This window comes from Schistocerca cancellata, chromosome 1 (assembly GCF_023864275.1).
Source record: "Schistocerca cancellata isolate TAMUIC-IGC-003103 chromosome 1, iqSchCanc2.1, whole genome shotgun sequence".
Lineage (NCBI taxonomy): Eukaryota > Metazoa > Arthropoda > Insecta > Orthoptera > Acrididae > Schistocerca > Schistocerca cancellata.
This window is the reverse complement of record NC_064626.1, coordinates 63,824,306-63,837,886: the sequence shown is the minus strand read 5'-3', so window position 1 is coordinate 63,837,886 and position 13,581 is coordinate 63,824,306. Positions and strand designations below refer to the sequence as shown.

General features: G+C 39.2%; 1 protein-coding gene across 2 annotated transcripts in view; it reads left to right on the top strand.

The window, feature by feature from the left end:
• LOC126164949 (anaphase-promoting complex subunit 1) overlaps positions 1-13,581 on the top strand; it is a 361,025-nt gene that overhangs the window by 196,716 nt on the left and 150,728 nt on the right. For both annotated transcript variants that reach the window (XM_049920281.1, XM_049920280.1), the window contains exon 21: positions 13,023-13,185. In XM_049920281.1, the coding sequence (XP_049776238.1) occupies positions 13,023-13,185 (163 nt within the window). The remainder of the gene's footprint in view (positions 1-13,022; positions 13,186-13,581) is intronic.

Genomic DNA, 13,581 nt, shown 5'->3' with positions numbered 1-13,581 from the left:
CCTGCTGAAGTAACTGGAACTGGTAACTGTCTGCGAAGTAGAAACATTTGACTTAATTTCGTACATCATAATCGATGTTTCCGGAAAGCCTGCAGCTGTCATTCATTATTTAAATAATGAAACACTGCGCCAGTCATGTATTTTTTCATGCTCAGGCAAGATATGTTTTGAGAATTTTTCCTCATTGTCAAATGCAAATATTTACGTAATTATTTTGTATGTTGTTCTGTGTATCTTACACTATAGTCGCCTTTTTGAGGTCATCAGGTATCATGCCTCCTCAATTATGTAGAAAACCACACATGCAAACTATCACTCACATTGTTTGTTTTTGAAATATCACAAAAGGTACATATGTAAATATTGCACTTGACAAAAAGAATAAATTCTCTAAACACGCATGCTGTGCATGAAAAAGTACATCGTAAGTACTCTGTTTTTGTACTGAAAACATTTGAGCAATACCAAGCGAGCAAAGGTGTCAGCTAGCACTACAAGTGGCCAAATGGTGAAACACACTAAATATGGTTCGACAGAGGTGTCACGACGATCACAATAATCACGAAGCTGTACATGTGCGGTAGAGGCAGTTTGGAAGTGGTTGCAATTGGCAATGATACCGTCATTCGAAAGAACCTAGTTACTCTTACCAGCCATCACATCATGTAAATCTTGGCAGAGTCAGGAGATACGGCATGAGTTGTTTCAACTTTTACCTCTCTGTTGGTTCAGATGTGCTCAGTAGAGTACCCTGGTGTCAAGAAACTTAACCACACAATGTGTAATGGCCAACACCGTGGCAGTGGAATTTCACATCAGTTACATCAGTTATTTTCTCCACAATGTTTTTTCATAAAGCGTAAATTGCAGGAAAATTATAAGTATGTTCATGTAAAATTGGGTATGAATTAACATTTTGGACATAGGAAATTTGACAGAAATGATAAAAAATGTCGTAAACAGCGGGAAAACGTTAATTCTGGGAACATAAAAGTGGAGCTATTCTGTATATACAAGGGTTGGAACTTTGATATTGGCAACTATGTATTTGCAGCTCGTAAAAAATAGATACATGTTTTGCTGACCTTCAAAGTAGTCATCAGCATTGTGTATAACCCATTGCCAGCAATGTGGAAGTCATAGGATACGCTTAGCAGTGCCAGTTGTGTTGGTAGTTCGAGCAGCGCAATCTATTGCTGGATGAATTTGTAGCAGTTCTGAAGTGAATGGCCTGAAGTGCTTCCTTCAGTTCAGAAATCGAGTTGAACTCATGAAGGCTTAAGTCAGGGGAGTGCAGTAGGTGGTACAGCACTTAGCAGCCCTATCAGTCAAACACATCAGTAACAGCTTAAGCTGTACGTGCTTGAGCATTGTCCTGCAAAATGATGCTCAGGTCCTGCAGAAAGTGTCATTACTTCTGTCTCTAAGCTGGTTGTAGGCTGTGTTCCAAAAATGAACAGCATAGAGAAAGAAGTGGTGACACTTTCTGCATGATATGAACATCATTTTACAGGACATTGCTTGGATGCAAACTGTAACTGATTTATTTCATCGATTGGGCTGGGAACTGCTGTACCACTCACCACACTCCCTGGACTTAAGCCCTCATGAGTTCAACTCGATTTCTAAACTGAAGGAAGCACTTCACGGCATTCATTTCAGAACTGCTACAAATTTGTCCAGCAATAGACCATGCCGCTCGAACTGTCAACACAACTGGCACTGCTAAGAGTATCCTATGACTTCCACATTGCTGGCAACAGATTATACACAATGTTGGTGACTACTTTGGAGGTCAGTAAAACTTTGAAACACATATCTATTTTGTACGAGCTGTAAATAAATATTTTCCACTCTTAAAATTACAACCCTCGTATATAAATACAGGGTTATTACAAATGATTGAAGCGATTTCACAGCTCTACAATAACTTTATTATTTGAGATATTTTCACAATGCTTTGCACACACATACAAAAACTCAAAAAGTTTTTTTTAGGCATTCACAAATGTTCGATATATGCCCCTTTAGTGATTCGGCAGACATCAAGCCGATAATCAAGTTCCTCCCACACTCGGTGCAGCATGTCCCCATCAATGAGTTCGAAAGCATCGTCGATGCGAGCTCGCAGTTCTGGCATGTTTCTTGGTAGAGGAGGTTTAAACACTGAATCTTTCACATAACCCCACAGAAAGAAAGCGCATGGGGTTAAGTCGGGAGAGCGTGGACATGAATTGCTGATCATGATCTCCACCACGACCGATCCATCGGTTTTCCAATCTCCTGTTTAAGAAATGCCGAACATCATGATGGAAGTGCGGTGGAGCACCATCCTGTTGAAAGATGAAGTCGGCGCTGTCGGTCTCCAGTTGTGGCATGAGCCAATTTTCCAGCATGTCCAGATACACGTGTCCTGTAACGTTTTTTTCGCAGAAGAAAAAGTGGCCGTAACCTTTAAACCGTGAGATGAATTGCGAATTTGCTGCACGAATGCATGAGGATTCTCTACCGCCCAGATTCGCACATTGTGTCTGTTCACTTCACCATTAAGAAAAAATGTTGCTTCATCACTGAAAACAAGTTTCCACTGAACGCATCCTCTTCCATGAGCTGTTGCAACCGCGCCGAAAATTAAAAGCGTTTGACTTTGTTATCGGGTGTCAGGGCTTGTAGCAATTGTAAACGGTAAGGCTTCTGCTTTAGCCTTTTCCGTAAGATTTTCCAAACCGTCGGCTGTGGTACGTTAGCTCCCTGCTTGCTTTATTCGTCGACTTCCGCAGGCTACGCGTGAAACTTGCCCGCACGCGTTCAACCGTTTCTTCGCTCACTGCAGGCCAACCCGTTGATTTCCCCTTACAGAGGCATCCAGAAGCTTTAAACTGTGCATACCATCACCGAATGGAGTTAGCAGTTGGTGGATCTTTGTTGAACTTCGTCCTGAAGTGTTGTTGCACTGTTATGACTGACTGATGTGAGTGCATTTCAAGCACGACATACGCTTTCTCGGCTCCTGTCGCCATTTTGTCTCACTGCGCTCTCGAGCGCTCTGGCGGCAGAAACCTGAAGTGGGGCTTCAGCCGAACAAAACTTTATGATTTTTTCTACGTATCTGTAGTGTGTCGTGACCATATGTCAATGAATGGAGCTACAGTGAATTTATGAAATCGCTTCAATCATTTGTAAGAGCCCTGTATATTCATTATATTTTCTTAGAAACTTTGGTCTATTTCATCTTTTTATGCTGATTTCTGATCATGATAATAATTCGTTTAGCTTAAGTTTTACCTTAAAAAAAAATAAAAAATAAGAAAGTTCTTTATATCCGAAGGTAAAAAACACTGCTTGGTGTAAAACTCACTGCTGATTTTTCTGTGCTGAGTCTTGAAAAATCCTTGTTTAATTCATTAACAGTGTTCCCGTTGCAATGAACATATTCAATTGCTGATGTGAAGGTAAAGCTGCGGAAAAGCTGTAAGAGACACTGATTTATAAACAGGCTTAGAAAAAGAAACCTATAATGTTAGTGTACGACATCCCAGAGAATGCAGACGCGAATACACTAAACGACACAATACACATGCAGAAATTACTAAGGAAGGCTTTGAAAATTGCTTTACAGTATGATTCAGGACAGTACCGAGGGTAAGAAGAGTGATTTATAAAGTTATTGAAGTGAGCCCTGAAGTTAGAACGGCTCTCATGAGTCGAAGAAAAGTGTATCTTGGGTTTTGTTTGGATTCAGTGAAGGACTATCTAGTAGTGAGGTGGTGTGTTCAATGTCAAAACTTTGGTGATTTGGTAAAACATTGTGGTAAACAAGTAGTAATTTGTGGATATTGTGGGGAAGAAGGCCATATCAGAAAAGACTGCAATAAAATCAAACAACTGGCATTGTGTGTGCCATGTAAATATAGAATAAAAAATCCACAGTGAACAGAGATGAATGTCACATGTACCAAACCCTCCTAACAAGACAGATTTTACGAATGGATTCTAGGTAGGTGTCTCGTAACTCTAGGAAGCAATGAGAACTCTAATGACACCATTAAGTTCCATCTATGTAAGAAATGTAAATCACCATCGAGGAGGAGGAGGGATGCCGAAAGAATGAGAAATTTCAGGCAAAAAGTGAGCAGCAGTTACCATAGAAAAGAGCATGTGACACAGGCCAATGTAGAGCATTGTGCACTTGCAAAAAAGCAGGAAAGATGTTTTTGGTGAAAATTCAGAACTGTGTGGTGTAATAGAGAAGCATGATCAGAGGCGGATTGTGGGACTGACATATGTTACAGGTGATCAGGATTTGGTGACACAAACTGGGCAGTTGCGTGTAGAAAGCAACTGCACACATCCCGAGGAATACACAGCGCTACCTATAGAAGTAAAAGAAGATTTGCCAATGCAGGATGTGAATCTGCAACAAAAACAGTTAGAGATTCAGAGCTAGTTCACACAGGAAGCAAATACCTACTACAAAGAAGTAAACAATTAGACACAGACTGGCACAGATCCTCGACAGATCTATGAAAGAATAGAGAATGTTATGCTGCTAACTAGGCTAGAAGAGCTGGTGACATTTACTGTGATGTTAAAATATTTAGTAAGTTATAAGCATGGAGAAGGGGAGTGTATTACTTTTCCTGCACCTGATTTCATGGATGGAGTCCATCTCAAGTGAGCAATCTGCCAGCAGAAGTAGAAAAACTGGAGAAGTTATTGAAGCAGATTTCTGCCTCAAGAAATTAATTATTATCCTTAGATCCATTGTACAAGCACTGTGTGATGACACATGGTCATATAGCATGGGATTACAGGTGAGTAGAGCATGATTGTTGAATATATACCAATTATCCCTTATGGAGGTAAAGATGGACAACTTAATGCCATGAGAAGTGTCAGCATATTGCATGAGGCTAGAAGAGTGGCAGAAGTACTTAGATCTGTTGTGCCACCAGGAATTGTATACGAAGGCAGGAAAGATCCGCAGTATGCCAGTAACTGCCCAGATAGTCACACAGGGGCAACATCCTGTCGCAGCAATAATACTATTTAACAAGCCATAACAGTGACAAAAATATCACAGTACTTTTCAGAACACATAAACTGTGTGGAAATGTTGCCCGGAAGGGAGAGTTGCATCCTGGTTTCCATACGATTTCAATTTAGTGATGAGATTGACGATATCTGCTAAAAATAAAGGATATTATCATATTTACATGAGTATAAAATGACACTGAATATAAGACGAATTCCTTTTCTTAAGCAGCTCCTTGAGAAGATTTATTTTTTAACAAGTTCTGGCTAACCAAAATTACAAGCTTTTATAGGTGTAAGGTATCTACGTAAAAAATTAACAATGCATCTATTTTAAACTTGGTCTACATGTTGATAGAACAAGGAGAAATACAATAAACAAAAAGAAATGGTATACATTATCTTCACTACCTGTATTATTTATTGTTGGCTGTGGTATCACTATTTTTAATCATCATCAACCTCATCGTAACAGGACAGCTATGAAACTGAGGTTGTAATTATAGTGTGATCTGAGAATACAGCTGGTTTGATACTCATGTGAGAATGTTACAATGTACTGTGCTTCCAAACACATTGTCTGCCTGCTACTCTCTCATAGGCTCTATAGAACCAGCAACCGACACAACCTCTATTCGTCCTGTCATACCTCATGGTGAACATTGACAACAGTGCTGCATGAAATACATAAGTATGCCCCAGGACCCTCATGCAGAAATGTATGCTGTTGTTGACTATTTGTTGAATTTTAAAGTTATTTCAGTTCCAAGTACAAATGGATTCAGGCAAACTGTAGTTTAAACATGGTAGATGTTAAAAAAAGCCAAAGTATGCAGTATATGAGGTATGCAGTATAGATTCCCATGGTTGGCAGCACAGCAAAATTTACTGCCTGCTCGTCACTCCCCTCTCCGTGCTCATCATTGTTCTTAGCCAAGCTGGTGTCACTGTCCCTGCTCCAATCCTTTCATAGTGCTGTGCTTGTACAATAGTAGACACGGATGGCAGTACCATCTAGGGCACAGGCCATATGCAACAGTAACAATTAATACGTAAATAAAAGATCATAATTGCAATTCAATCCAATTCACGTCCTTTGAGCTAGTGATGGGCCTGTTGGTACTCTCTTTACAACATGTCTTTCCGCTGTAATTTATTCTTGTGATGTCAATTACAGTCAGTTTAATGTGATTTATTTTGTTTGTTAGGCATTCAGTTCAGGATTAATTTACTTTCCCGTTTCATCTGAATGACGTCCTCTTGTTCTAAAGTTGATTAAAAGCTGGTGACATTTTCCCCCGGTATTCTTGTATGTGAACAGCAACAGACTTTCTCATTTCTAACCCGCTTTGTAAATCATTACAGTTTCTCATAACCAAATAAAATAATGACTTGGGTTCAGAATCAAGTAATGGTTCATGAAGAACAAGATTTTGGCCTTTGAATGTTACCTTTACTTAAAAACCAGCATAAATGTACGTATATTGTGTCCATATGTGTATGAGAACTTTTATTCCAAAACTGTTCAAGTACAGCAAAAGTTTGGAAATTGATAGAATTTAATTCTATTTCCTCCTGTATTTCACAAAATTGTCAATTTTTTAAAACAGAGAATTAGGTTGTTGTGGCTAGATCATAGTGTCTTGTGTATCCTTTGCAATAGAGCCACAAGTCAAATGTCATGTGATTGTTCAAGCAAGTTCGATACTGTAGTAAGCACTTCTGCTTATAGGAAAATCTTGAGCTTATTCAAGTGAAAGCATTGTTTGCTAAGCTCTACCCTTTGGAATTCTTTAAAATAAATTTGTGCAAAACTTCATTTATAATTGTAAGAAGACCTGTTTATCAATTTATTAAAGAAAGTAAAAATGTTGACTTCAGCAGCAATAGTTTAGTGTGCAAATGTAAGATGACCCCGTATTTTTCGAATGACGAATTTGGGAAGAAACCTCTTCTTATAATCAGGTAAAGATGATAGTCACATAGGACGAACTGAGCCTCGTGTGTTCTCCATTGATGCAAGTGCAAAGTCAGTATTGTCGTAGCTGCCTGACTGACGACCATGGAAGACAACTGGAAGCCAGTATGGAACTCAACTTACAGGTACTAAATGCACCTTACAGTCCATCAACCTATGAAGGCAGGGTTGGAGCAACGTCAGATGCTGGCATCACTTTAGCAAATATGGCAGCAGCGTGCCATGTGGAAGGCTGAAAGGTCGAAAGTGGAATGAAATCGACTGTTCACAATACTAGGGCTGTTCAGAAAATTCTGGAACTTTGTCCAAAATTTTTCCACACTTAGTTTTAACCTATTGTGCATTGTCTCCTTCGAAATACTCTCCTCCACAATTGATGAGCTGCTCCCAACGCAATTTCCACTTCTGGAAGCAGTCTTTGGTACGCTTCTTGTTGGATCATTCGAAGTGCAGTCTGCGAATTTTCTTTTATCTCATCTGTCATTGCAAATATTCATTCTTTTTGGGGTTTTCAACTTGGGAAATAAAAAAAGTTCACAGGGGCCAGATCTGGAGAGTACAGAGGATGAGGCACAAATGATTTTATATTTTGTGCAGTAGTCATGCATCAACAGGGAAGAATGTGTGACTGCAATACCGTGATGCAAGAGCCATGAATAGTCTCACCACATTTCAGGCCATTTCCTTCTCACATTTTCTTGCAGGCACTGCAACACATGCTGATGGTACCATTGATTAACAGTTTGTCCCTGTAACACGATTACATGATGAGCTAATCCTTCAAAGTCTAAGAAAACTATCAGCATGGCTTTAACATTTGACTTGACCTGACGGGTTGTTTTGGTCTTGGAGAAACTTTCCTGACCCACTGTGAAGACTGAACCTTGGTCTCAATATCATAATCATAGATCCACATCCCATCACCAGTTATGATTCTCTTAAGGAACATCTCGTTCTCATTGGTGCAATGCAAAAGTTCTTCACAGACTGCAAGGCAACTGTCTTTCTAGTCTTCACTCATGAGCTGTGGGATGAACTTGGCAGCAAGACAATGTATTCCTAGATGCTGTGTCAGGATTTCATGGCATGATCCAACTGAAATGTTACATTCTTCTCCAATCTTTCGGACATCAGTCTCTGATTGGCCCTTACAATTTCGTTGACATTCCTGACATGAGCGTCAGTGGTAGATGTCGGGGCGTCCTGAACGAGAGTCATCTTCAGCTTATGTCTAGCCATTTTTGTACCATGTGAACCATTTGTAACACTAAGTATTCCTTAAGCACTCATCACTGTCGGCTTCTTGCATAATTTTGTGTGTCTCTGTATAGGTTTTCTTGGTTTTCACGTAAAATCTAATGCAGGCACATTGCTCCTCTAACTCTGCTATCTCAAAATTTGCAAACTGTGCGACACAACATTCTACTTAATACAGCATTGAACAATAACAAACAGACATACAACAATGAAACTTCCGGCAGTTACACATTGAACACAGGCATGTGCAGGGGTGCCAACCACATTTTGCTCCAACACAACTTTGGTGTGGAATCATGAATGTTCTGGAATTTTTTGCATGGACCTCACATCATACATTACACCGTCAGTAGAACAGAAATCCAAAACACCACAGAAAACATGCACGTAAGTCCCAAATATAACCAGGGACACTAAGTGGGAAGAAGTAAGAAGGGTGTTTCAGTGTCCAGTTCTGGGTGATAATGTAGATATTAAAATCTGGCAGTGGCTATAGATAGAGCAATGAAAGCATTTATACCTGTCAGAAGAGGTCATTCTAAAGGAGTACCTTGCATCTGGACTGAGGCCCCGCAGAAATTAAGATGGGAAACAAGAAGAACTAGGAAGCTTCACCAGAGCAACATGTCCCAAAAAGAAAGTGTCAGGTATGATTGACAGCATTTGAAGGAAGAGTTACGAGAGTCATCTGCCCTGCTAATTGAAATACTACTTCCTGATGATGGAGAAGAAGGTGAGACAATCAGAGTAGGTTTCGAAAAATGTTATGGAAGACTGTAGAGACAATAAATTTGTGTACTCCTTCACACATGAAGAAATTAGGCAAATAATTTTAAGACTGAAAAAGGGAAAAATCTCCAGGACCGGATGGGATCCCTGCTGAAGTAATACAAGTTGTATGTGACCAGTCAGATAGTTACTTGTGTGAACTGCACGAGTGTCTCTTGCAAGGAAGTGTCGCTGTACCATGGAAGAGCCCAAAGTGGTAATAATTAGTAAAGGGCAAGATAAGGATCCAATTATGCCCAAATCCTGTAGACCAATTTGTCTTTTGAACATTCTTGGCAAGATATTTGAAAAACTATTATGCAGAAAATTAAAAGTTCACAGACTATCAGCTCTTACTGGTATGCGTTTAATAGATGCAAGTCAACTGAAGACACAATTAATATGTAGCAATGATGATTGACATTACTGGTACTGTCCACAGAAATCTGTGTGTGGTCCATACTACAGAAGTTACGTGACAGCGGTAACATAAGTGGACTGCTCCCAATTGCGGGTGGTGTACTGTTTATTGAAGTGGTGACTCTAGAAGAATGATGGAAGATGAATGAAGTTCAGTGCTCCATGAATTTGAGGACTGGTGTTTAAGTGTTAAATTGTCATCAGCACCTCTCAAAACAATGTACCTCCTGCTGAAATGGGACCTAATAAGAAACCTTAAATAAAATAAAATAATGTAACGATTAGGAGAAGTCTAGTAAATAGATATATAGTGTTATTTAGGATGAGCATTGTAACTTTGTACATCATATAGCAGAAGCAGGCAGAAAAGGTACAAATGTGATGATGAATGAAATTATAACCTTTGCATCTATGTAATTTCAGCTTCCCTTGAAGACAATTGGAGCATATGACCAATCTATATTAGCATCAATCGAGGGTATGGTGCGAGCCTATTGGCTCATAGATTGCAGCCAGTGAAGCCAGCCTCATTAGTGAGAAGAGTTCAATGAGGAGTGCTACTAAGATCAACGAGCAACTACTGCACTACCCAGAATCATGCTTTGTTAGTAATTCTAGGAATATGCCCACTGGACCTGGAATCTGGGAAAATAGGAGCCTTTCACTGGGTAAAGAAAGGCAATTAAATGGAAGTATGAATGGTGCTTGAGACAGGCCAGTTCAAAAAAGTCAATAAAAGATCGTATATTCAACTGTGGAAAAATGAATGGGACACCTCAGGTAGAGGCAGGAGAACATGCGAATTTCTCCCTAAGATCAGCGAGAGATTAAAAATGAAATTTCTTAAGCCATTGAGTGGACTAGTACATTACCTGACTGGCATGGCCCTTATGCTACGTGTCTATACTAAATTGGGGAACAGATGAATGATAGCTGCACCTGCGGCAGTGTGGGCACACCAGAACACACATTGCGGGACTGCACGCTTTGTGAAGATGCGGTGGGTAATAGTCCTCAGGTATTAAGGATGATAAGGATGATGGATCCCAAAGCAGCATGGAGCAAGTCGGCCTGGCACATCTCGGATGATACTGCAGCTGCAGTATCCAGAAAGACCAAGGAAGACTTCACGAGGCATTCAGCATGCTGCCATCCAGGCTAGACAACATGCTCTGCAGGCGGAGAGAAGATAACTGAGATTGGCAATTCCAAGTGATGATGGAAGTGTGAACTTTAAGATGTAATGGCGATGTGTGGAATTACTTGCTATAGTGAATGTGCTGCTGAGTGCCCAAGGAATCCAGCAGACAGTGGCTGTTGACCAGGGCAGTATGAGGTGGATCCAGTAGCAGAAACAACCATCTGCAAGTTAAATGCAGCAAAATAAATGAACAAACAGAGAACAAATCTGTAGTGCTTGTAGTAGCATTAGTAATTGTGTAACTGGTTAAGGGTTTCATGCTAGTCTTGTCGTCATAGAATTAGTTGTAGTATTTTAAAAATTAATAAGTAAATATCTTTTATCTACCTTACATCATGTATGTTCACTCTCCTTTCTGTGTTTTCTACCATGTTTACTATCTTGGTTTGTTATTTGCAGTTTTCTTCAGTTTTGTAGTGTCTTATCCCATTTGTGTGTGTGTGTGTGTGTGTGTGTGTGTGTATGTGTGTGTGTGTTTTCCCAAAGCTTACTGAACTTGTTTCAGTTTCTTGAATAATTGATCTTTGCTTCCTCTTACCACTTCATAGCATCGTTTTAATTATGTTACTAGCTGGTGTTTTATGTTGACTTCACAATCTTTTTCTGCAACTCATTGACCATGTTTTAATCTATTAGTAGCTGAGATTTCTTTCTTTCAGCCCATTTACTAACATTTTTTCACTCCAGTTGTTGTCTTTGTTACAATGCTGTTCATGTATAGTGGTGGTCATTACCTAGTATCCATCTTTTCCTCATCCATCTTGACTTTTTTGTTTCTGAATATATGGGACATAATATTTCTGTAACTCTTTGATGTCTTCCAGCATGTTGTGTTCCATTATGCTTGTTTCTGAAAATCCTCTGTCACCTACATATTCTTTGTTTATGGGTTTAATTTTCATATTCTATTGGTGGGTCGTTAACCTTGTTTTGCTGAATCATACTGGAAGTGTACATTAATCAGTTTGCCATGTTTTCAATTTATGCTAACGGTAGGCTAAATGTGCCGCAAACAGATAACACACTGTGTGTAGAAACCTACCAGTGGGAGCCTGACATGCATATGATCTCTTCTGCCTTACCTGCAATCACAAATTGATCCGATACGGAACAGTATTTCACACACAGATCTTCCACTTTCTATGTGAATACTGACAATGAAAACTAAGGCCACAAACTTTGTTTCCGTGTTAACTCAGACATGTAAAGGAATGAAAAGGAAGGATATACACATGTATATGGCCTTTACCTAGCACTGTATGCATTACTGTGTCTAAAAATCTGTATAGCATATTTAAAAAATTAATTAATTATGTCAAGGACATTGGACAGTAGTTTTGTGGATCACTTCTACTACACCTTTTGTAGGTAGATGCGACCTGTGCTTCTTCCAAGTGCTGGGCACAATTTTTTTTGTTCAAGAGATCTGTGGTATACAGTGGTTAAAAAAAGTGCCTACTCAGCCACATACTCAGTATGGAATTTAACAGGTGAAACTGTATCAACTCATGCTCCCACTTCCTTCTCCAAATAATATGAAACAGCCTCATGGCACAGTAAGAAAGCAAAATGTAATTATTATGTCTCTTCCCTCCCTGTTTCCACACATTCTTATTAACCTCTTTTAGTAGAACACCAAACACTCCACTTCAACAGAAAAACGAGGGCTTGCAAGCTAGCAATCTCACACACACACACACACACACACACACACACACACACACACACATACACACACACATTTTCTGTAATTTCTTTTGTGCCTCTTTGTTACTCACCTCACTCAACACACTGCCTCACTGAACTTCAGAAATGGCACATGTCGTCTCCATGTTAAATTACCTGACATTTTTTTTTTAAATACAACTCTACATTGTGAAGAAGTACAACATAAATGAAAATTGTTTGAACATTTGTTTATGGTCCCACACCATCACAAAGTAGTCATAAATTATTATTGGTTTCAGCTGCTCACAGAAACTATCTCCTCATGTTGATATTTTGTGATTGTGTTGGATAATAAATGCACATTTTACTAGTTCTCATGCTGATAGTTGTTCTATAGAAGTGGGAATTGATTTTTGAAAAAAATTAAAATACGTGAAAATCATGAGGTGCAATTTTGAAATAGCTATTCCACCAAATGACAACACTAATGTTAGTGTTGGTCTTTTTTGTTGTATCAAGTATCTTTTTCTTTACCTTAATATTACATGGTCTCTTATAACAAATCTAGTTCATTCCTCTGTCTCTTGTGCAGTAGAGTGGTATATTTAAATCTCAAGAAAATGTCATCTCTCTTGCTCAGAGCAGCATTTGCAATTAATGGGAAACTGAATCCCAGTGTTTTATTTCCACTCACAGGGCACAAGTGAAGCATATACAGAACATGCAGGGTTTCTGATGGCCCTTGGACTTAATGGGAATCTTATGAGCTTGGCAAGACTCAACATGTATGAATACCTTGTAAAGTGCCACGAACTGACAAGTGTTGGTCTACTTCTTGGTGTTGCTGCAACAAAGAGAGGTGAGAACATGGGATTGTGCTTGAACATCACTTTGAAGTTGTATATGTTCTCTGCAGTGTAGTTTTTTTACATTTGTTATTTTGAATTAACCTGAACCTGACTTTAGATAATTATTTTACGAGTATTGGAAATGTTACCCGCTCACTATGTATTGTATGTAGTTGTTATTGTTTGTTGTCCTGGAGGACTTTCGTAAGGTAGAGAGGATAGAAGGCAAAAGTAGAGAAATTATTGTGAGTACAGATGAGCTGCAATGTTGTTTTATTCAGTTTTGGTTATGTATGTACAGATTTACTTAGTCACTTACCTCTCTGACAACAGCAAACTAGGGAGTCCATGCAGAACAGCAGCATATAGGTTTCTACTATACCCTAATGTATCCTCCTAATGTTTCG